This window comes from Bos mutus, chromosome 25, assembly GCF_027580195.1.
Source record: "Bos mutus isolate GX-2022 chromosome 25, NWIPB_WYAK_1.1, whole genome shotgun sequence".
Taxonomy (NCBI): Eukaryota; Metazoa; Chordata; class Mammalia; order Artiodactyla; family Bovidae; genus Bos; species Bos mutus.
The window spans coordinates 5,210,353-5,234,393 of NC_091641.1; the positions used below are offsets into that span (position 1 = coordinate 5,210,353).

The following is a 24,041-nucleotide window of genomic DNA, read 5'->3' on the forward strand; positions in this document are numbered from 1 at the left end:
CAGGGTGAGGGTGTGACCCAGGGCTGCTGTCCGGGTCTCGCCCCTTCCGACGCTGCCGGTCCAGACTCTGAGTGGGAGCCAGCGTCAGGACCACGAACAGCGCCCGGGTCCCGCTGTGCTGTGGGCAGGCAGCTGCCCAGCCTTGCCCTCTGCCGGGCAGGCCTGAGCAGGCCCCTAGCATCGTCAAGTCCAGGTGACATCGTCACCACCCATGGGGAAGCAGGGTTTCATTTTCAGAAGCGCCTGCTGTGACGTTCTTTTAAATCTCTTGTTCTTGTTTTAAAAGCTGGAATGCAGAAGCGGCTTCTTCCCCTTCAGGCTGCAGAAGCAGACAGGACGGCAGCGGCCCGTGCTTGTGGGGAGGAGGGCTACGGGGTTGTCCTCGGCTCAGACCCCTGCCCGCCTTGGGGTGGAAGCTGCTCAGGCGCTTGCTGAGCCTGGGGACTCCGGGGGTCGCTGAATCTGCAGCAGCTGCCCGCCCTGCCCTGCATCCCGGCTGACGATGGGTCATACCTGGATGCCCGTGCCCCCACAACTGGCCTAGCTGTCGTGTGGCAGAAGGGGGGTTGGGGCCCGCCTGCAGGGAGCCTGCGGCGCCAGGCCCCTCGCTGCCTCCACCCGGGGCCCCCTCCCTGCCCCGCGTGCTTGTTCTCCGTGCCGCATCGGCTTCCCGGCGCTCCGTGAGGGGAGCAGCCGTTTCGTTGGGGTGTTTGTGTGGCCTGCTGGTCTGCAGAGGTCGCTCTGTCAGCGCCGGCAGCTCACGCCTGCGGATCGTCAGCAGGAAGTGACAGCCGAGCAGGAGGCCTCCTCAGACCGTGTCTGGAGCAGTTTCGAAGGGACTTGGATCTCCTGGTTCAAGTTTCTGGGGCTTTGATGTCTCCAGCCTGACATGTTCCTCCCATCCATAGGGCCTGCCTGGCCTCTGGGTGCCAGGCTGTTACTCCAGTGAGGAGGAGTAGCTATCTCTCTTGCAAATCTAAAATGAGATTTTGCTTTTTAAATAAGGAAGAAAAAAGTGCTTGAACATTTGCAGCTGGGAGATAGAAGAGATTAGAAATGTTACTTATCTCTGCAGCACAAAAGCAGGCAAACGAGAGAGGAATCCATCGCCACTGAATATTGATGATGCCCAGGTGGCCCGAGTCACCCCGGGGAGCCCCTGCTGTTCCGGAGCCCCCGCGCCAGGCCAGCTGCAGCGGCCACAGGGAGGCCACGCTGCGTCCAGGGTGGAAGGTGACCATAGCTGTGGCCGGGTGCCTGCCGAGCCTCCAGGCCGTGGCCTTCTCGAGGGCAGAGGGCAGCACCCTGCGGGTTGAGCTCTCGTCACCGTACCTCCGCCGGCTGCCCCGGCCCGCGTGCCCGCCCTCACTGCCCACGCGGCATCGTCGGGAGCTCCTGACGGCCGGGCTCCCCGTCCTCTGCCCGCCTAGGGCTCTGCCGCGTGCTCCAGCCTGAGGTCCTCCCGAGGGTGCGCCTCCTCAGTGCCGCTCGGTCCCGAGTGTGGTCACTGAGATGGGACACGCCCGCGTGCGCACACACGCACAGCTCCCTGAGTACCATGGGAAGGCCTCGCGTTCTCTGCTGGGCACGGGCCTCGGCCTCCCCTCTCTGGGCCCAGTCAGGGCGCCCCCCCACCCATCGCCAGCCTAGTTCACACTCGATTTCTGGAGGCTCCGAGCCTTTCCGTTCTCTGCTGGCCTTCACCCCCCAGGCGGAGGCCACGGTGCATGCTGTGCCGAGTGTCTGCACAGCCCACGAGGTCATGCCAGAGCCTCGAAGTACAGCCAGGGTGGTGTCTTCGGGGAAAGGGAGCATTCCTGACTTGCCTTTGGACACAAGAGACAGAGCCCTGTGGTATGAGGCATCCTTCACAAGCAGCTGGATCTGCCTCCTTTCGGCAGAGAGACGGACGCAGGCCTCCTGCTCTCCTCCAGAAGGGCATTACATGCCCAGCCCGGCCCCTGTGGATCTGCTGTGCCCGTTGGCAGAAGCCGTGGTGGCTGAAGGAGACCAGACCGCACGTGTGGACCCGTCCTGTTCTCCGTGGGAGCCCAGGCTTTGGCTGATGGGGACAGCCTTCTGGTCTGCTCCCTTGGAGGCTGATCCTTAGAGTCCTTCCTTGAGCAGGACCTGGGGCCTGCCCACAATGCCGGGCTCCTCACCACCCTCTTGGCTGACAGTTTTGTGGCCTCGGAGACAGTGGTACACAGTCAGACCCCTGCTGATCTCGGGGGGTAGGTCCCTGAGACCCTCGAGGGGGACCCTGTCTGCCTGTCGCAGCTCTGCTGGGTCTCCCAGACCCCTCGCACCGATGTGTCCTCCTCCTCCTCGCAGGACTGTAGTCCCCTGGGGGGACCCTGCCCCGCCCCGCCTCTGTCTCAGCTGTGTGCTGCCGCTCACGGGCACTCTGAGGGTCACGCGTGTTGTGTTTGGTTGCCGGTGGCTCATTGTGGTGCTGTAATGTTCCGCGTTGGGAAATGCTGGAGTTTTGTACACCATTCTGCTGTTGGTTATTGGGGTTGCTCCAGTCTGGGCCTGTTTGAGCCGGGCGGCTACGGCCGTTCTTGCCCATCCCTCTGGTGAACATCTGTGCCAGCTTCTCCCACGTGGCACTTGGTTTTGTGGTGGTTCCGTTGGTACCATTTGTCTCCAGCTTCTGTCCCCGTCTCTGGGTGCCTCAGTGGTGACCCGACGTTCTCAGGGGATCCAAGTGCCCCCCCCGCCCCGAGCCGGGGACCGGCTGGCACGCCTTCGTGTGATTAGCTCGCTGACCTGTGTGAGGGGGAGGTCAGAGGTGTGGCTCCCGGGAGCCCTTCTCCCCGTGGCCGGCCGTGCGTGCCCCCTCCCGGACAGGAGGGCAGGGGGCGGCGAAGGAGATGCCAGTGTTTTATTCGGTTGACTTTAAAAAGGGCTTTGGCTACAAAGGAACACATCTTCATTACAGCGTTTGACAGGGTAGCAGAGAAAACCAGGACAGGCGAGCCGGACGGCCTCCCGCCATCCCGCCCCGAAAGCCACCTCGCGTGTTGGCTCACATTCTTGCCGACGTGCGTGTAAAATGCGCGCTTTCCCGATGCACTTTTAGGGGGAAGTTTACACTGTTGGTACTGTTTGGTTTGGGTCTTCCTGTGTTGTTTAAACCTCTGTGAACTTTTTCCGTGCCAGGTGTTCTTTTAAAACGTAACCTTTGGGCTGTAGGCTGCTTCTTTACGAACGCTTTATTTAGCCAGGCTCTCAATAGATACCTGTTTTCATCCTTGGGTTCCTTATTCTGAGTACTACTCTGGTTAGCACACATGTCCCCAAATCCGTTTGCATTTCTTATCATTCCTTTAGGAGAAGTACTTAGAGGCAGAACTGTTTAGAAAGTACGCGATTTTAGAAGCCACCCAGTTTTGAACATTTATCTTGGGCCAAGTGCCTTTATATACACGTTATCTGGCTTAACACTTATAAAGGCTCTTTGATCTTCTAGGAAAAACTACCAGAGAAAATCTGTGTGATCTTAGGCTTGACGATAATTTTTTTTGGTATAACACTGAAAGCACAGTTCATAAAGGCAGACTTGGTAAGCTTGCCTCAGCCCATGCCGCAGGCCTGCTCGTCACGCAGGAGGGTCTGAAGGCAGCAGGCGCTGGGCCATTCTGGGCCCGCTGCCCGGGGCTCGGTTCCCCCAGGAGGAGGGCCCTGCTCGGCTCAGGCCTGGCCCTTCAGTCTCGTTCCGTGACTGTCAGGTGAAAATGTCTGTGGCTGTTTGAGCAGGACCTTCCTGAGGGGTCGCTGATGTTCAGTGCAGTGCTGACCCCTCACGGTACAGCTCAGGGACAGCAGCTACAACCCGTCCGGTCCGGAGAAGTGGAGTCCCGGGCCCTCAGCCCTGTCAGCACCCCCACCAGACGGAGACCACCGTTCAGACCTGTCATCAGACAGGAGTGCTCGCAGTTAGGGTTGGGGCTCCTGGTTACCTGTGCCGTCAACGTCCACAACACAGCACAACCTCAGGTCCCAATGCCACAGCCGCTCGGGTGAATCTTGAGAATATTGAGCAAGGGTGCTGAGCAGAGGACATGCCCCTCTGTCCGTGGCGCGCTTTCCCCTGCGGAGCGGGGCTGGGGTTCTGACATGCGTGTGTCCCTGCCCCAGTCCTGTTTGGGCGGGGCCCCGTCTGACCACCACGAGAAAGCCAAGAATGTGCACGTCTGTGGGACACGCGCTCCCGTCTCGAGCACACCTGAGGTGTAGGATGCCGCCCGCCCGTCTTGCTGATAAGCTGCCGGTTTCCCATCCACCGGCCCAGAGGCACCCGGCGCTCGGGGCTGTCAGTCTCCCACCCGGTGTCCAGGGCTTCCCTGCGGTCTCCCGGGTGTTTTTCTGTCAGCGGATCACGCTGAGCACTGTTTTCTGTGCTCATTGGCCGTTCAGATCGTGGCTTTTGTGAAGGGCTCTCAGTGTCGCTGTTAATGACACATTTTTCTGTGTATTTGTTCATAATCTTTTACCCATTCGGTCTGCCTTTTTAAAAATTAATTTTTTAGAGAAGCTTTTAATAGCTCAAGGAAACGAGCCCTTTGCCTGAAACTGTGGTTTCCCAGTCTGACACTCCCTTTCTGTTTGGTTGTGCAGTTTTTCTTCCTCATGTTCACTTTCAGTTCTTCTCCAGTCCAGCCCGTGAGCCTTTGCCCTTAGTGCTTCTATTCTGTTTTTGTATGAGTGTGGGAAAGACTCTGTCTCCTAAGTCGTCAAAAAATTTTCCTGTGTTGTCCTCTTTGATGATTTTATGTTTTATGTCTAAAACCTTTCATCACTGAGCCTGTCTTTTGATAGGAGCTCTGAAGTAAGGCTTCACTTGGTCTTCTCCGGAGAGCTGCCCAGCTGTCCTGATGGCGTTTCATGAGTAACAAGGCTCCCTCTCAGCGCGTCTCCTTCGTGGACTGGAGTCCGCGTTAGACCTTGCAGTTGCATTGTGCTGTTTTGACAGGCGATGAACACCACCACTCTGCACCTACTGCAGCTGCACGCTGAGTTTTAAATACCCAGGTGCCAGCTCCTTCTCTTTATAGTTTTTTACATATTTACCCAGAGCTGGACAGTTGACCCTGAGCCTGGGCCGCAGGACCCCCCTCCTTGAAGAGCAGAGGGCAGCCCTGGGCTGACCGGGCAGCGGGCTGGCCGGCTCCCTCACCTCCTTTCCTTGGGCTTCATCACGTGCAGGCTGAGAGGCGCTCCGAGGTGCAGGCCTGGAGGCACAGCGGCCCCGCTCCGTCGTCCGTCAGCCCCAGCTCTGTGCCCCTTCTCCCCGGGGCCGTTCCCGGTGGACAGGCCTGTCCGTGCTGGGGCACTGTGCCGGGAGCGGTGGGTGCAGCATGTCAGAAGCAGGCTGCTGGGGTGCCTCCCGCGGCCCTCCCGGGGTGCCCACCTGCCCTGAGGAGTCGGCGGAGCCCCCTGCGGTGCTCAGCGGTGTCCCTCCCTCCGCAGTCCACAGGCCCGCCTGGCCGGGCCCTGGGCCCTCTCCTGTGTCCCCACCCCTGCAGCTGCCCGAGGTGTGCAGGGCGCGGCCCGGCCTGCGCCCCCCATCCCCGGGCGATGCGCCCCCAGCTCGCGTCCCTCTCCTCTGGACTCAGTCTGGGAAGGTCCAGGCGGGTGGCCAGGGCAGGCCTGCAGGGAGGGTGGGTCTGGTCCAGCCTGCCCGGAGCTGGGGTGCAGTTGGGCTCTTCTTTCTGTAAAATGCTTCCTAAGCACTTGGCGTTATTATCATTTAAATGGGACTCTTTCTGCTACTGTGATGAAGTTTGGGCTCAGGCGAGCCAGGCTCCTTGCTCGGTGGTGGTACAGCTTTGGGATGCTAATCTCAGACAGATGGCCGCTTTGCAATCCACTTCCTATGGAGAGTTTGTGTGGAGAGAAGTGCTCTTCTTTGTCCCCAGCCTGCTTCCTCGTCTTGCTGAGTGCTGTTTGCCTTTGGGGTTGCTGAGTGGGGCGGTGGCTCCCCCTGAAAGGCTGCAGGGCTCAGCGCAGGGAGCGGCTCCGGGGGAAGCGGGTGACTCACAGCTTCCAGCGGGCGGCTCTTCCTCAGCGCTTGTGGGACACCCACAGGGTAAGCCGGGTGGCGCCCGCCTCGTCCTCTCCCCGAAACGCAGGAAAGAAGCCCTGCCTTGTCGCCATTCCGGGGCTGCGTCTCCCGGAGACACATGCACAAGACCCCCCGCCCTGCACGGGCCTCCGGGTCTTTGCTTCCTTCCTTCTCCCCCTACCACCCGCCCCGCCGCCCCCACCGCCAGTGGCCCTAAAGGTGGATCCTCTTTCCGAGTCAGACTTTTCTGGGAAGTTAGGGTTAGACTTAGGGTTAGAAATTAAAGTGTAGCGCAGAGGTCACAGGGCTGAGTGCTTCTCGTGGGGCCAGCCTGCCACTGAGGAGGGACTCCTCCTGGGTTGTCTGGAGCACTGCTAATTTTCTCCACGCCCAGGGAGGTTCTGGGTGCAGGGCTGCAGTGGTTCCTCTGTGTACCTCCTCTCCATGAGCTTGTGTGAAAAGCTCACGAGGTAGGAGTGTCTGTCCCCGTTTGTAGGTGAGGGCATCTAGGCACGGACACAGATGTAGGACACCCCACTTGATGGCAGAGCACACGTTCTTCTCAGGGGCACACGAACACTGCCCGGGACCGGGTGTGTGTCAGGACATGAAATATGCTTCACGCAGAACGTTCAGAACCACGCAGAGTATGTTCTTCTACCACAGTGGAGTGAGGCGAGAAATCAGTTTAAAAAAGGAAACCTGAAGGGTTCACTACTGCTGCTGCCGCTGCTAAGTCGCTTCAGTCGTGTCCAACTCTGTGCGACCCCATAGACGGCAGCCCACCAGGCTCCCCCGTCCCTGGGATTCTCCAGGCAAGAACACTGGAGTGGGTTGCCATTTCCCTCTCCAATAGATGAAGGTGAAAAGTGAAAGTGAGGCCGCTCAGTCGTGTCCGACTCTTTGCGACCCCATGGACTGCAGCCCACCAGGCTCCCCCATCCATGGGATTTGCCAGGCGAGAGTACTGGAGTGGGTTGCCATTGCCTTCTCCCTGGAAAATTCACAAAAGGCAGACATTAAAGAACGTGTTTCTTAATAACCAATCAGTCAAAGAAGTTACAGGCAAAGTTAGAAAATACTCAGTAAGGAACCAGAATCAAAAAGCGGCACGCTAAAACTCACGAGTGCAGCAGAAGCAGTGCTCAGAGGGAGACGCACAGCTGTGAGCGCCCGCGCCAGAAGAGGGCCTGAAGTCAAAACTGCCTTAAGAAGCTAGAAAAAGAGAAGCAAGCAAAACAAACTCAAAGCAAGCCAAAGGAAGGAAACAACGAAGAGACGGATAAGACAGAAACCGTGGAGGAAAACCACAAGCAGGAAGTTAGTTATTTGAAAAGATGAATAACTCCGGCACTCTGAGCTGGCGTGACCGAGCAAACGTGAGAGACGCCTCTTGTTGACAAAATCGGGACTGGAAGTGGGAGTGACCCTAAATAAACATGAAGAACCGTGTGAGAGAACATAGAGTTCATCTGGATGGCACGGACAAATTCCCAGAAATGCAGTGAGTACCAAAACGGACTCAAAAGAAGTGGGAAATCTGAACAGACCCGTAATCAGTAACTAACAACCAAAGAACTTCCAGCAGAGCTTCGCTGGTGAATTTTACCAGCATTTATAGACGTGATTGGCACCAAAAAATAGAAGAGGAGGAGTCTCTTCCTAATGCATTTTATGGTGCCGAGGTAACTTCAGAAGAATAAAATTTGGACCCCTGCCTCAAACTGAGTGCAAAAAATAACGCAAATGGATCAGAGACCCAGATGCAAGAACTAAAGCTATAACTCCTGGAAGAACACTGCTGGTGTGAGTTTCTGTGGCCTCGGGTCAGGTCTGCAGTCGGTGCTGACGCTGGCCCGTCGCTCGGGCATGTCCGGCTCTGCGGCCCCTTGGGCTGTGGCACGCCAGACTCCTCTCTCCTCACTGTCTCCCGGAGCTCGTTCAAACTCGTGTCAATTTAATCGGTGACACCATCCAACCATCCTGTCCCCTTCTCCTCCTGCCTTCAGTCTTTCCGGCATCAGCGTCTTTTCCAGTGAGTCGGCTCTTCACCTCAGGTGGCCAAAGTATTGGAGCTTCAGCATCAGTCCTTCCAATGATATTCAGGGTCCATTTCCTTTAGGATGGACTGGTTGGATCTCCTTGCAGTCCAGGGGTCTCTCAAGAGCCTTCTCCAACACCACAGTTCAAAAGCATCAATTCTTCGGTGCTCAGCTGTTATGGTCCGACTCTCATGTTGCAAATATACTAAAACTACTGAATTGTTCACGTTGAAATGCTGTGAATGGAGATTTTATGTAAAATTTGTCTAAAAAATGAGTCAATTCTTCAAAAAATGGTTTTGTAACATTAATGCCTGAGAACCATGTGAGGCTCATTGAGAAGGTGCCCTTAAAGTAACCTTGGCCCCGTCAGTGACTCGGTGGGTGGTGCAGCTGGCCCTCTGGCCCGGCCGCCTGGTGGGCATTGATGGCCAGTCTGAGCTCCTTGGGGGGGACCTGGACCACCCCCTGGGGCTCCCGCAGGCCCTTCCCCCTGTGAGCCAGGCTGTCAATCGCTGTCTTTGCCCGCAGCTTGCCACTTGAGTGATTTGCTGTAAAACGGCCATTTCAGAGAAAGGGGTCTTTCCGTCACAAGCTCTTAGCATCTGATCCACGGGGCCATGTTCACGAAGGACCCAGGGCCACGTGGGGAGCCAGCGTGGGGACCGCCTTGGGTGGTGGTGGGTCTCCGGCTAGGAAGCAGGCCTTCCTCAGTGCTCTGTGGGCGGAGCAGGGCTGGGCCTGTGAGCCCCGGGGCTGGCCTGTCCCTCCCAGGCCTGGAGCAGCGGGCAGAGGGGCGGAGGCTGCGCGCGGCCTGTGCTGTGAGTGAGGCTTGGGGTGAGGCCAGCACACTATGGAGGGTGGGGCAGCTGGCAGACCTGAGCAAGGGGCCCGGGCGGCCCACGCCCCACAGCTTGTCCCAGGATGCCGGGTGCGCCATAGAGCCAGTCACCACGGCCTTCTTTTCCGCATCGATGCGGACTCACAGGAGGCGGTCCGTTTGCCGTGACTGATGGCCTGTGTAAGCAGGGACCCAAGGCTGTGAGCGTGCACCAGCGGCCGTGACCAGCGTGGGGTCCGGACACAGAGACCTCACGACTGGCCTCCAGAGCCTGCATGCCCGGGGACCGTGGCAGGCCACAGCCTGTCCAGGGGGCGTGCGTGGAGCATGGGGTGCTGGCCCCGCCATGAACTCTCGTCCCGTCTCCCCGGGGAGCAGCCAGTGCCTGCTGCCGGGCCCTGCATGCGTGTTTCTGACAGTGGCTCTGGTGGCCTCCAGTGTCACCTGGGGGCTGACAACAGGGAGCCGGGGGGGCTGCTGTGCAGACATTCACAGACGACAGGGAGCGGCGTGGGGTGCAGACGTTCAGACGACAGGGAGCCGGGGTTGAGGGGGTGGGCCATGCAGACGTTCAGACGACAGGGAGCCGGGGTTGGGGGGGTGGGCCTTGCAGATGTTCACAGGTGTGAGGTGCATTCCAGTGTCTTGCTCTCAGGGTGCCCCCTGGGGCACGGGAGGGTGCGCTGGGCCTCCACACCGTCTGCTGTCTGTGGCAATGCGTTTCCTGAGTCTAACCCACTCCCAGTGGTCGGCTGTGCGGTATCAGCGCCCAGACAGCCATCCACATTCTGCCCCATCTCTGGAGGGCTCTGCCTCCCCGCTCGTCACCGCGCGGGCTTGTGTGGGGCCCCAGGGTCACTCCCGGGCCTCAGGGTCCCAGGCTCCTCCTTGGCACCTGGCGGTGGGGCCACGTGGTGGCCGGGCTCCGCGCTGGAGGCCCCCGCAGCAGGTGAGGCTCCTTCTCTCCTCCAGGAGTTTCAGGAAATTCAATAAGTGTTCACAATCATGCTAGACCTTCGTTTTTCTCTGCCTTCTATTCACACGCCCAGGCTTGTTCTCTGAGTTGTCCGCTGGCAATTGTCAGCCGGCGTCTCCTGAATGTCGCTGCGTTATCGTAACCGCTCAGTTCCTCCCCGCCCACCCGGCCCAGCGCTGCTCACTCAAGATGCCCTGCGGGGTGGGGAGTCACCATTGAAAATGGAGTCACTGCGCGGATGTCCCTCAAGTGTCTTTTCCCCCATGTTGGTCTGCGTGGAAAAGTAGACCTTGCCTGGCGGGGAGTCCTGGTGGAGTCACTCAGTGGGTGAGCAGCAGCCAACCCACTCCTGACCCTGACCCTGGGGACCCACCCACTCACTCCTGACCCAGACCCTGACGGCCCACCCACTCCTGACCCTGACCCCTTGCCGTGCACTCCCAGGTCCAGGCCCCCCGGGGGCCCCTGCGGCCTGCCGCATGCCGGTGGGTGGACTCCGCCCTCTGCTGGAGTCTTCAAGGCTCTCCTGTCGCCTTTTCTTGAGCCCGTGTGGTGTCTTCCTCATACCCTAAACTGGTCTTCTCAGCGGGGAGGCGCCGCTCACCATCGTGCCTGCTTGTGCTCTGCCCCCTCAGACGTGGTGCTCGCCCCGGGCCTCTGGGTGACACCTCTTCCTGGGGCACCCTGGGCCTTGGCTGGGACTCACTGCCTTCCCGCTTGTGGGGCCGCAGCCTTCCTTATCACTGGATAAACCATGGGGCGTTCCCGCAGCCCTGCAGCAGGACGCAGGGCGCCCCGAGGCCATGTGCAAGGCGATCGCAAGGATTACGCGGAAGGTTGGAAGCAGAGCGCCTGCCATGTGTCGGGGAGTCCGTCAGTCTCTGAACAAAGTGCGTTTCTTCTGAGGAATCTCGAGGGGTGAACAGTGTCCCTGGGTCCCCAGCCTGCACTCGCGGGTGGTGGGGACAGGGTGGACCCCCCAGGACCCCACAGCCCCAGCCGCCGCCGCCCCCTCCGGCTGCCCCCACCCAGACCCACTTGGCGCTTTTTCTCCCGGGCCCCTGGCAGCATCTGCAAGGTGAGTCAGGAGTCCTGCCCCCAGGCCTGATCATGGGGGCTCTCGGCCCCCATCCTGTGGGTGAGCAGAGGGGAGCTCCCGCTTCCCTGACGGCCTGCCATGTAAAGGTCGCTTCTGTCTTCATCGGCTCTTCAAGGGCAAGAGGAACAAACTGAGCGGCACTGGCCTTTGTCCAGGCGCGTGTCAGCCCCCCGGGCCCCGCGCCTGGGGCGGACGCGCGATTGGCAAGCAAGCAGGGCTGGGTGGCGCCTCCCAGAGAGCAGTGAGGGAGTGCCTGGTCGCTTTTCCATCTTGACTTCTCCTGTCCTCTCGTCCTTCCAGCACGGGGGACGCCCCAGAGGTGCTGATCAGGCGGCGACTAGAGGGCGTGCGGCCGTGCCTGCTCCTCCCTGGGAGCCCCGCGGGCCAGCCTCCCAGGAGGGCTCCTGGGCTGCGGGTTGTCAGGACAGCAGCGTCCATGGGAGGATGAACGGGGGTACCGGGCTGTGTTGCGGGTGGCGCCCAGGCAACTGGAAGGATTGTCGCGGGTTCGGGGCCAGTTGCAGGCCTGGGCGCTGCTGGCACTGTCTGCAGGCTGGAGCCTCGAGGCAGAGTGGCTGCTGGGGTCCTCCAGCGACTCGGGGGCAGACAGGGGAGACCGTGCTGTCTCAGTTTCGCGCTGGCCCGAGCTCACAGGTGCGCTCAGAGCCCGTGGCCTGGTGCTGCCCTGTGACCACCTGCCCCGGCCTGGACGGCGGGGAGGCATCGGGCCCCCCAGCCCTGTGCCCCCTGGCCTGGCTGTCGTCTTTGGGCATCTGTGCTCCATCCCTCCCTCTTGGTTCTGCTTGTGCTGGTCCTGGTTTTTATCCCATCTCCTGTGCTGGGCTGGAGCTCCCTGAGGACAGGAGGTGTGACCTTGTAAAAGCCTTTTCCTCTTTATCATTTTTTAACTTTTTTAGCGCTCATCTCGAGGCTGGGGGCTCAGGGTGCTCGGTGAGTGAAGCCCTGAGCCTGCGCTGACTGGCACCCCCGGGACGCTGTGGGGCTTAGACGGGTGCGCACGAGAGGTCAGGTCACCTCTGCGGGCCCGAGGCAGGGTCACCTCATTACCCGGCCGCCGTCTTCTCCCGGGGCTGCTCCTGAGAGCCGAGCACGAGGGTCCAGGCAGCTGCTCTAGAGGGTCTGAGGGCCCCCGCCGCGTCTGGCCCTGCGCCCCCGTCGCCCCGGGGGCTGCACCAAACCAGCCTCGGGCCCCCTCCCCAGAATTTGGAGCTGTCCCACCCCTGCGGTTACAGGCTGGTAATGGATCGGCTAAATTGAGTTTTATTCATTATGGTTGGGCTTGAATTGAAATTGCAGAGGGTAACTCTCCTTCTCACGTTTCGAGGTCAGACGAGAGTCTTTACTGTGTGGCCTCTGTTTATTGCATTTGGTGGTTCGGGTGGATGGGGTGTTGGGAGCGGCGGCCGGGCGGCGGGCCCCTCAGCCTGCTCCTCGCCAGCCCTTTGAAGGCAGTTACTTCAGCCTCTGCTCGCCTCCTTCTCTGGTTCTGTTTCCGCTGTTTGGATCTTTAAAATTTTTTTCTGAGAAATGTGTGCTGACCTTCAGAGGCATTTAAGGATTGGAATTAGATGCTGTACGTGAAGACGGCTGTGTGTCACTGGCCTGGACATGCCGGGCTCCCCTCCCAGGCGGCCCTTCTCGAGTCTGAGCAGGACCCGGGCCGGAGGGGCACCTGCGTCTGCCCATGACTCCCCACACACGCCAGCGCTGCCCCTGGGCGAGACTTGGGGCACCTTGAGCTCAGCCCCGTGAGCCCGGCGGGCCAGGTGGGCTCTATCTGGGTGGGCTCTGGCTGGCGTCTGCCGGCCGAGCCGGCTCTGGAGGCCCCTCTGTCCGGGGAGTTGGGGGCCCCCACTGGGCCCCCAGTAGCCGCGCTGGTTTCCCCTCCTGTGTGCGTGCTGCCCCCGGGGCACAGCCAGGCGCCGCGGGGGCACGAGCCCCTGTGTGGGGGGCACCCCGTCCTCTGGGACAGTGTTCCTGAGAGCAGTGCCTGGCTCTGTCTCAGCAGCCGCCCCTGCCCTGTCGGGCTGCCACGCGGCTCCCGGCCAGGCCTGTGGACACGGGCGCACCTCCCTGAGGCTGGACCAGGCTGGGCCTGGTCTTGGACCGGGCCATCCTGCAAATGCAGGCCATGGGGCGGCCATGGGCCTCGCCATATGGCGGGTGTCATGTCCCTGTGGCGATGGGGTTTGCCTCCAGGTGGGTTCGTGTGTTTGGTCGGGAAGGGGGACACTGAGCAGGCAGCAGTGGGGAGGGGCGGCCTGGCCCAGGGCTGTGGGTGTGGGCGGGGCGCCGGGCCCAGCCTGCCATCCGGCCTGTGGTGGGGACGGGCATCGGGGGCGGGGCCTGCAGGCTGTCCGCGATGCCCCTCTGGAAGCACATGGCCTCGGGGTTGGCTCTGCCCTTCCTCCTGTGAGTACCCCCTAGCCCCGGCACCAGGCTCCCTCCTGGTCCCTCCGTCCACTGTTTATCCTCTGGGTCGCGGCTTCCAGCAGTAAATCCTGCGTCTTAGCAGTGAGGAAATTCCTGTTGTGTGGGGGCCCCCGGCGGTGCAGTGCCCCCTGGTTCCCTCCCCGGGGGGAGGCAGCGGAAGCTGAAGCCCTTCTGGCTGGAGGCCGGCCGCTCCTAAGCTGCCCTGCTGTCCTCGCAACTCTGAGAGCTTCTCCCCGGATCTGACCGCCTGGATGCTGGTGCATGTGCTGAGTGCTCTGGACACCTGTGCGCACACCGCCCAGCTGGGGGTCCCGAGGGCCTCCTGTGCCCTGGACCACTCACCGCACGTACACACATACATGCACACACACACGTGGGGCGCTGCACGCCGAGGGCCCTTGCTGTGACACACCCACACCCATCCACCCACACACACACACCCACACACACACCCACACCCATCCACCCACCCACACACACCCACACACACCCATCCACCCCCCCACACACACACACCCACCCACACCCCCACACACACACCCACACCCATCCACCCACCACACACACACACACACACACACGCACACACCCACACGCACACACACACCCACCCACACACCACCCACCCACCCACACCCACCCACACACACCCCACACCCACACACCCACCCCACACCACACCCACCCCACACACCCCCACACACACACACCCACCCACCCCACACACACCCACACACACACACACACCACCCACACACACACACACCCCACCCACACACACCACCACCACACACCCCCCACCCCCCACCACACCCACACACACACACACACACACACCCACCCACACACCCACCCCCCCCCACACCCCCACCCACACCCACACCCACACACCTACCAACACACACACCCCCCACACACACCCACCCACACCTATCAACACACACACACACACACCCACACACCCACCCACCCACACCACACCCACACACACACACACCCAGCACCTGGGGCTCCCTCTGTGGGCCTCATGCCTGCTGGCTCCTTTGGTGGCTCTGCCGTTGGAGCTGCTGGTGGCCTTGCTCCCAGCCGAACCCTGACCTTCTTTGGGTGTGTGTGCGTGGCTCGCTAGTTGCCCACATCCTGCTGGGTCCTGCCTGCCGGCCGCGCCGCATGTGGAGTCAGCCCCCTCTCTCCCCACTTTGTCTGCCTCTGGGGCCTCGGCTCCGCCCTGCCCTCTCCATGGCCTTCCTCTTGCTGTGCACAGGCAGCCCTGGAGAGTTTTCAGCTTTTGAGGATTCCCTGAGGAGCTGTGGTGGCCCCGAGCCACGTGGTCGTCCTCGGGTGGCTCTGCGGCTGCCCCAGGGGTGTGGAGAGGGCCTCTGAGCTCTGCAGCTGGCCTGCAGCCCCATCCTTCCCGATGGACACACGGCCGCCTGCCTGTTACCCGGTGGCCCAGGGCGCGCGGCCACTGCCCTGGAGTGGCTGGTGGTGGGCCCATGCCCTGGTTGGCGGAGGAGCATAGCACCCTGCTGGGTCCCCACGGTGGGACGGAGGCTCTGGGGAGCGTGTGTCGGCCGGATCTGCTCTGTGCTCCTTGGAGCCCGGGGCAGGGATGCGCTGAGGATTCTGAGCAGCTGGGGACGGTCACTGACAGTGACCTGTTTGCTGCCGCGTGACCACCAGGCATCTGAGCTGTGTCCACCTGCAGGCCTCGGCGGGCGCCTGGTGCTGCCTGGGGAACGCTCCTGGGCAGTCGTCACAAATCAAGCTCTGCCTTGTCCCACCATCCCAGCGAGCGTCTGGACCATGTTACTGCCCAGAGGGATCACGCATTTCAGGGCTGTTCTTGGTGGGAACTCGGGTCCAGCCACAGGAGCACCGTTTCCGCCCTCTGAGCTGACCTGCCAGGCAGGCCTGGGTGCAAAGCCACCGCTCCAGATGCATCTCAGAGCAGGGCTCCGACAGGGCCAGCGTCCTTCCCAGGTGGGCTGCCCCGCCCTGCCCTCCTGCCTCCCAGCGGTGTCGCGCGGCGGCTGGAGCTGCAGGGGGAGGACGTGGAGGGCAGGGTGCAGACGAAGGGCTGGCCCCCCACCGCCAGGAGAAGGGCACAGCGGCTCCTGCAGCCTCACAGCACCGTGGCGCCCTTCACCGCTCCTTGAAGACAGGCCTCCCTGCGCGGGGTGCTTTGATGACGAAGGCGTCACAGAGGCCCGCGCAGCCCCGCCTGCAGAGCGGGCTCTCGTGCTCAGGCCTTACCTTCTCCTGCAGACACCGGCTCGGAAAGGCATTAATGGATGGACTTGCCGGCTGGCCACTCCTCTGAGAACTGAGGGCCTCGCTTTGAGCTCCCAGGGGTGCACGAAAATGCCACTGACCTCAGGGTTCAGCGTGAGCACAGAGCCAGAAGTTTAATTTTTTATGAGTTTTCTCCTCTGCTTTAGCAGAAAGGCCATGATGGAACGAGAGAAGGTTCCCGTGGAGAGGAGGGGCTGTGTGATCGGACTCCTGTGTCCCGCCCAGAGGCGCTGGCGGGCCGTGCGTCGGGCTGCAGGAGGCCCGCTCTGCCAAGGCCGCTCTCTGCACCCCCCCAGGTGCTCTGGGAGCGGGGTGCAGCCTGTGGGCAGGCAGGCCAGGCTGATCTGGGGCATTACGGGGTGAGATCTTGGAAACATCAGGAAAGCACGCTCCTGGGGGTGGGGCGAACGGGGTGCCCGTTCGTTCAGCCCTTGTCCCCCGAGGCCCAGCTGTTCACAGTCCCTCCTCTCCTGCCCGTGGGGGCGTCCCCACCCTGTGAGGTCAGTCCTGTGGGCACACCTCTTCCCGGAGCAGCTGCTTCCCCCAGGAGTTGCAGAAGCCAGGGCCGCTCCTCCTCCGTCCCCTGCCCAGCGTCTCTGCTGCCTTGCTCTGGGAGGTGGTCTTGGCCCCGTTCGCTCTCTGCTGCCGCCTCCCTGCAGCCCTACTCGGCTGCTCTTCATCCTCTTTGTCTCTGCCCTCTGACCCCTGCAGGCCCTCGCGCACACCCGGTGGCTTCGGACCCCCTGGTGCTGCCCTCCATCAGCGTGTGTGTGTAGCTGTCGTGTAGCCTGAAGCTGCCCTCGCTTCTGCTCTCGCTCCTGGGGTGGCTGCGTGCTCGCTTCCTGTCTGCCTCTGCCCCGTGGCTCCTGCACCACCGCCCTCCTCTCCAGCCTCCTCTCCAGCTCTGCTCTGCCAGGCGGTGCAGGAGGCGCTGGGGGGAGGGAGCCACATGCCTTGGGCGGGCCTCCTGCCCTCTGAAGAGGGGCCCCCTGCTCCCCCTCGTGCTTGGGGTGCAGGGCAGCACAACTCTGCCTCCCACCCCACCCCCACTGCCCTCGGCCTGCTCGGACAAGGGAACTTGAGCTCCTCTGTTTAAATCTCGAGGCAGAGCCATGATCCAAGCGCTCTGAACATCCCCACCTGAAGTCGGTGATTCCAGAGTCGATTTCACAGTCCTTGATCATTCAGTCGGCCTTTGAATAGTTCCAAATTGAACTGGAACTCAAAATAGCCTGTTAACAAGGCTGTTCCAAATGAATATTTGTACACTTGTTTTTTAATATCATTTTATGCTTTTGGTTACTCTTCATCTTGAGGTGGCTGGTGCCGTCGGCCAGGTGTGCAGCGGGGTGGGGGCCTCAGTCTCGGGGTGAGGCTTTCTGAGGGGGCTGTCCGGGGTCAGGCGGGGCAGGGTGGGACCCTCGGGGGACAGCGTCCCGGCTCCGGCGGGCGCTGAGCCCCGTTCAGGTAGCCCAGACCAGGAGCTCTCGTACAGCGCCTCTAGATGCGCGTTTTACGTTTACTCACCGATTGGCTGTTTAAAGGATTGCAGTGAATTCTAATAAAACCCATATACTGACTCAGGTGTGAAATAGGAAAAGTTGGCATGGTGGAGACCACCCCCAAAGAAAGCCGCCTGCCACCCCTGTGGATTAAGGTGTTCTTGAAAATCGTATAGTCGAGGCAAAAAAGCAATTGGACAGCCGAGAACGATGCAAGACACAGGTGTCCTCTGTAGGCCTGGGCTCCAGCTGTTAATGCTTTCAGAGTCATGTAGGTGTAGTCACTGGGCATCAGCCCAGGTAAACGTTTTAAGTCGCAGCTTATGACGTAATCCTGATAAAACCTCGAAAGGAAACAACAGGGGCTTCTCTGGTGGTTCAGTGGTGACTCCATGCCTGTGGTGCGAAGGCTGTGGGTTTGATCCCTGGTCGGGGAAGTTGCCCCCCACGCCCGCGCCCCCCCACCCCGCCCCCACCATGCCGCATAGCATGGCTAAAAAAAAAACCAGTTTTGGAAAGCGGTTTTCTCTACTTGGAGTGGCGTGAGCTTTGTGTCCGCCCGGTGCTCCTGCCCCGCCCTATGCCCCTGGGGCTGGTGCCTCCCTGCCCCGTGGTGGCGTGCCTCCCGGGAGCTCCCCTGGTAGCTGTCCCCTCACAGAGCACGGGGGTGTCTGTGTGTGGGCACCTCTGATGTAGGTGGGACGGGACAGGGCTCTGAAAGTCCGAGTGGGAACAGGCCAGGGTGGAGGACGGTCCCGCAGGCTGTGAAGGACGGGGGCATTTTGAGGGGCGTGCTGGGCTTCGGGCCTGCGGCCGCCCACCCTGATCTGTGGTTGGGGGCAGCTCAAGGCCCCCAGGTCCGCCGCGCTGGAGCTCTGCATTATCCGGGGGTGGAAGGGGATCCTGCGGGCCTGTGGGAAGTGCTCCAGGCTGGCCTGGCTCTTTCAGAGGTGCCTCAGCCCGCAGCCGGCGATCTTCCCCGCTGCGCGTGACGTGTTCTGGGGTCACTCTGGGCCCCGTTTGAATCCTGAGTCTCCTGAAAGGCTCCAAGTAGCTGTTCAGAAGTGGGGGGCGGGCTGGGCGTGCGTGCAGCTCTGTCTCGGGGCTGAGTGATGCGTGGGCGCTGGGCCTGACCCCTCTGCCCTTCTGCCCCTGCAGTGCCCGGGAGCTGGAGAAGGCCCGACTGCAGCTCCAGGACGAGGTCCGCCAGCTCGGTGGCCAGCTGCTGGAGGAGAGGAAGCGGCGCGAGACGCACGAGGCCCTGGCGCGGCGGCTGCAGAAGAGAGTCCTGCTGCTGACGAAGGTACAAGCGGCCCCCAAGGCCCCGCGTCCACAGCCCCAGGCCAGCGGCTCCCGAGGCCCCGCGTCTACCCGCCCAGGCCAGCGGCTCGGGGCCCCCCGCGTCCTCAGCCCCAGGCCAACGGCCCCCGGCCGGCCCCCGCATCCACCCTTCCAGGCCAGCGGCCCCCGGCCGGCCCCTGCGTCCACACTCAGTCGTCTCTCCAGGCCTCCTCTGGCCTGGTCTCGGCCACGCGGTGCATTCTCAGCCCCCAGCAGTGTGTCTTGCTGCTGGAGTGGGTAGCCGCCCACGGAGCCGCCTGGGCGCCGCGGCTCAGGCGGGCCAGCTCCCGGCCCCTAGGAGGCGCCTTGCGTGCGGCCGCCCTGTCTTGGCCCTGCCTCTCCAGGAGGCTGTGAGACGCTGACCCGGAAGCCCCGCTGCTCCTCTCCTCCTCCTGAGGGCCTCGCCTGCTGACCGGGGGCTGGCCATCGGCCACGAGCCGCTGGCTCCTCACGCGGGTCAGCCTCCCTCCGTCCCCGGGCAGGCCCAGCCTCTCCTTCCTTCAGAGTCCAGTGAGCAGAGGCTGGCATGCACTGTGGGCCGGGGTCTCCAACTGTGCTGAGCCCGGGGCTTCTGAAGTCTGCCTCGATAAGCAGAGCTTGCTAGAGCGTGAATTAAGGTTTTTGTGTGAGAGAGCGTAATTTAAGACATTGCCGTGGATGCTGAAATTTCAGAAGACGAGGCAGGAAAAAGCCAGAATCTGTCCTGAGATGCTCTCGTTGGGGGTGGGTAGGAGCGTCCAGCTGCTGGCAGGCTGATGCTGAGGGGCTGGGCGGGCCCCCCCCGGAAGGTGGCAGTTCTCCTGGGACGCACCAGGAGCTGGTACTACGTGTGACAACCGTGTGTTCTTGACGGTTTGATAAACACCCGGGACCTCCTGGTCGAGTCAGCTGGAGGAAGCCTGCTGTCTCACAGCCTGTGCCCTGTGGGTGTGCCCTGCTGTGAGTGTCGGGCGCAGCCTGTCCCACCAGCGACCTAGCAGGTGCCCCTCAGGGGAGACCCTCAGCCGCTGCCTCCGGAGCGAAGCGGGCCAGCCCCCCGGCCAGGGCGGCCACACTCAGTCACACGGCTGGCTCCCTAGGCCCCTCCCCTCCGTCTCCTGTGTCTCTTCTGTGTCCTGGTGTCAGCGCTGTGGGACATGCCCATGATACAGGCATGTGGTTGGCCCTACGGAGGCTACGGTCCCGGGGACAGACGGGCAGGGCTGACACCCCCTTGTGCCCGCAAACGTGACAGATGCAGAGCTTGTCTTGGCTCCAGAGGAGTTTTGAAGGTGCTGAGGGTGGAGCTAAGCCCCAGGACTTTGACGTTGGTGGAAGGAGTGTGGAGAACCGGGCCTCCTGGGCGGGGAGCCCCAGCTTGGACAGCAGGAAGCCGCCACGGTTCCAGACAAGACAATGGAAAGAACAGGGCAACTGAGGCCCACCAGACATCGCTGACCCACACCCAGCCCGAGGGTGCAGGCCGTGCGAGGGCCTGGAGGGGAGGCAGGCGGAGCTCAGGGCCAGGGCTCCGCCGGGGCCACCGATGCCAGGACCCGAAATCTGGGCCGGAGGCTGTGTGTGGTCCCTGATGCGCGAAATGCGGAGCTCCCCCCTGGTGACGAGTGGGAGACCGTCCTGTGACTGAAGGAGCACTGCTCTCTCACTGGATCTCTGTCCTCAGCCAGAGGTCTAGGCCGGATGACCCTGGCCCGCTCCGAGTGCTCCGCGGTGCTCCACACGGAAGTCACTCAGCCGGCCTGGTGGTTGTCACCGGGATGGTGCGCGCGGGGGCGCTGGGAAGACTCCAGAAAGACAGGATGGAGGTTCCTGAAGGTTCAGAAATGGAACCACCGTGCGACTCAGCGGTCCCAGCTCTGGGCGTTTGTCCACAGGAGACAGAAGCAGCGTCTCACAGAGACCTCCGCACCCCTCGTATGTCGCAGCGCTGTTCCTGATGCCCGGAGGACCCCTCAAGGGACGGACACTCCTCAGCCGTCAGAAAGGAGATCCTGCCGTCTGCCACAGTGTGGCTGCACCTGCAGTCGTTACGCTGACGAGAAGACTCAGACAGAGATGGTCTTCCTGGCGGTGGGGTCTAAGGAAGCTGAGCTTATAAAAGAAGCCGGGTTGGAGGCTGCCGAGACAGGGGTCGGGTGGGAGGGATGGGGGAGAGACGGTCTTCCTGGGGGTGGGGTCTAAGAAAGCTGAGCTTATAAAAGAAGCCGGGTTGGAGGCTGCCGAGGCAGGGGTCGGGTGGGAGGGATGGGGGAAAGTGGTCAGGAGGACAGATAAATGGTGGTGGGGGGTGGACACAGGGCGAGGCCCGCCCCCTGCCTGTCCGCCCCCCGGGGCTCTGGGCTGCCCGTGCCGCAGGGCAGAAGGCGTGTGCCTCCCGGGTGGGCGGCCCTCCGGCCTCAGCTGCCTGTGGCCCCGGAGGAGCCCCTTCAGGCTTTGGGAGGAGTCCCCCTGTGGGCCTGCGCGGGCCCTCCTAGGGTGTTAAGGGCCGGTCCACTTCCTCGAGGTGCTCGGAGGTTCCAGCTCATCCTCGGAGTCACAGCCTGTGAGGCTGTCTGGGAGGGTGCAGCCCCTGACCGTCCGCAGGGGACACAGCCTGGCTGCTTGGAGAGCCCACAGCTGTCCCCGCACAGGGCCCATCAGCCCCGCCAGTGTCGTCCACCCCTGGTGCCCACGATGCCCCATGAGTGAGCGTCCCGGGACTGGATCGGCGGCCTGGAGGCCTTCCATCAGGGCTGCCTCGGCTGCGGGCGTGGACCCCCACTCGGGGCACGGGGCCAGGGGGCACCTGCTTGGCAGGGCTGCATGTCCACTGGTGCCTCTACACTCGTGTGCTCCTGCTTGGCTTCCATCTCGGGCATTTCTGCCCTTGAGAGTCACTGCTCCTGGCTCCCAGGGCAGGAAATTTCCACTCTTCTCTCCCCGGCTCAGCAGGTTGGAAGGCAGCAGTGCGTTCTGGCCTAATTCAGCCCGGCCTGGCCCGCTGCGCTCACGGGCGTAGCTCTGAGAGGCGTATTGATTGCCTGGCACTGACGGATGGCTTACACCGCCAGTCACCGGAGGCGTGTTTGTGAGGGGTCGATACGGTCGCCCGCGCGGCCCAGGTCCAGCACACAGGATCCATTCTGCCAGCCGCGTGATTAAGCCGTTCGTCAGGCCAGTCTGCGGAGGGCGGCCAGCCTGCCACCTCCGGCTCAGTGCCGGGTGCGTCGCCCCCGCCCGCGTGGCCCCGTGGGTTCACACACGGCTCCCTCGTGGTCTGCGAGCTTCCTCCTCGGGGCACCTCCAGCGTGGCAGCTGTCTGGCCTTGAGGTGTGGGTTGCTTATGTTTCTCTGTCATTCTTGGGGAGGCGCCCCCACCCTCTGGGGGCTCCCAGCCCGGCCCTGGGCGGGTGTGGGAGTGCACTGTCCCGCCCTCCGCTGGGCACTGGGCCAAGCCCTCCAAGGGGCGCCCGCTCCCGCGAGCCGTCGAGGGGGCTGCTTCTATGCTTGACATTTCGGAGTACAGTGCTTGGAGGGTGCGATTTTATTTTGAGACCTTATTAAGCTTCTCCAGTCTAAGGGTTTAATTGTTACTGATAGCTAAGAGTGTAATTACCTTGGTGAAATACCGTGACTATTTTAAGCAATTGAAAACTGGCTTCCAGAACTGGGTGAACACAAACCATTTTCCTATTTGAAATGCGCTATTTCCAGCGTGCCCCTAATACTCCACAATATGGCTACAGAACCCTATTTATAGACTTTAAGCAGTGAAAGCTAACTTTTCTCATGAAATGTTAAAAAATGAAAGTAAACTCCCCCCTTCTCCCCACCCCCGGCTCCCTGGGGGCGCGGCCTTTGGAGGGGGATAGCGGTCACTGCAGGCTGGCTCTCTCGGCGTGGTCTGGGGTGATGACGTCCACCTCGTGGGTCCTCACCCTTGCTGCTTGAGAAACAGACGACAGAAGGCGAGGCAGGAAGTGCTGGGCCCCCCAGGAGAGGCCGGGGCTCCTCTCGCCTCGTGTGCAGATGAAGTTGTGCTGGAGGAGGCTCGGGAGCAAGGTGGGCGCCCTTCCTGGGCTGGGGGAGCCGTGTCACTAGGGGGTCCCTGAGGACGGGACGCCCCCTTCGCCCAGGGGTCCATGCTGTGCCCAGGGGGCTCTGTCCAGCCTCCTGGTCCTTTTCCGACCGAGGGGCTCGGCTTGGGTATCGGCGTTGGTATAAGGTTATTTATCTTGTGTAAATGCAGCTCTTTCTGTTCCTCATATTCACTTGGTGTCTTAGAGAAGAGCGGGCGTTACGTAGGAACCGTGTAAGGCGGGGCTTGTCTAGCTGCTGCCGCGGGTCAGCAGTCAGCGGCTCTGCAGAGGGAGGTTCAGGCTTGGGCAGGGGCCGGGCGCGACCCCGCGGTCCCCAGAGCCTGCTGGTGCTCGCCCGCGACGCGAGAGTAGCCTGCTGGCAGGAGTCTGCACTCCATCCTGATTTCAGGCAGCCCAGCCCCGCGGGCGAGGGCACAGCTCCGGCTCCGTGCTCAAGTCCAGCGCACAGTTCCAGGCTCCGTGCACTGCGCAGTCTGGGCGTGTGTGTGTGTGTGTGTGTGTGTGTGTGTGTGTGAGATCAGAAGGAGGGAGACCGTGGGGATTTCCAGGTTTTTCTGAGTTTCCTGGAGGTGATCCGGGCAGGTGGTCCTAACAGCTGTGTCCCTGGCGGGGGCAGGCCGAGGGCTGGCCTCTTCTCTGTGGACGCCCTGCCAGTGACTGGAGAGCTCTGGCCCAGCCACTCTGGTTGAGTCACGCTGAGTACAGAGGCACCACCTTGTTTGTGAGACCCTGCAGCCTAGGGAGGTAGGCACATCGGTGTCCCATCGGTGAAGGGCCTGCTCCTGTCTTGCCTGCCGTGTTCTGAGGTTTTCGACGGTTGTGTCTGCGGTGAGTCGAGGGGGATCTTTGGTGGGAGACGTGTGGCAGGCCCCTCTCCTGGGCCTGCTGACTCCCAAGTGAGCAGGACCATCTGGTGATGAGCAGGCGGCGGCGTCTTCCTGGGCCACCTGCTTCCGTCTCGTCACCTCGACGTTGGTGCTTTGTGGGGGGCGATGGACTGATCTTTGCCTATCAGAGCCATGGAGACATGCCCCTGCTTCAGTGTTCTAACCTCTTACACGTGGATGTGATGTGCAACACGGCTTGATTTTGGGTGTGAGCGAAGCAGGCTGCTGCTGCTGCTGCTGCTAAGTCACTTTAGTCATGTCCGACTCTTTGCAGCCCCACGGACTGCAGCCCACCAGGCTCCCCCGTCCCTGGGATTCTCCAGGCAAGAACACTGGAGTGGGTTGCCATTTCCTTCTCCAATGCATGAAAGTGAAAACTGAAAGGGAAGTCGCTCAGTCATGTCCAACTCTTCATGACCCCGTGGACTACAGCCCACCAGGCTCCTCCGCCCGTG

The 24,041-nt window shown here is 62.0% G+C and overlaps 1 protein-coding gene across 2 annotated transcripts in view; it reads left to right on the plus strand.

Moving 5' to 3' along the window:
- The window catches only part of MAD1L1 (mitotic arrest deficient 1 like 1), a 244,258-nt gene that overhangs the window by 87,748 nt on the left and 132,469 nt on the right, over positions 1-24,041 (plus strand). For both annotated transcript variants that reach the window (XM_070362807.1, XM_070362808.1), the window contains one exon: positions 18,438-18,582. In XM_070362807.1, the coding sequence (XP_070218908.1) occupies positions 18,438-18,582 (145 nt within the window). The remainder of the gene's footprint in view (positions 1-18,437; positions 18,583-24,041) is intronic.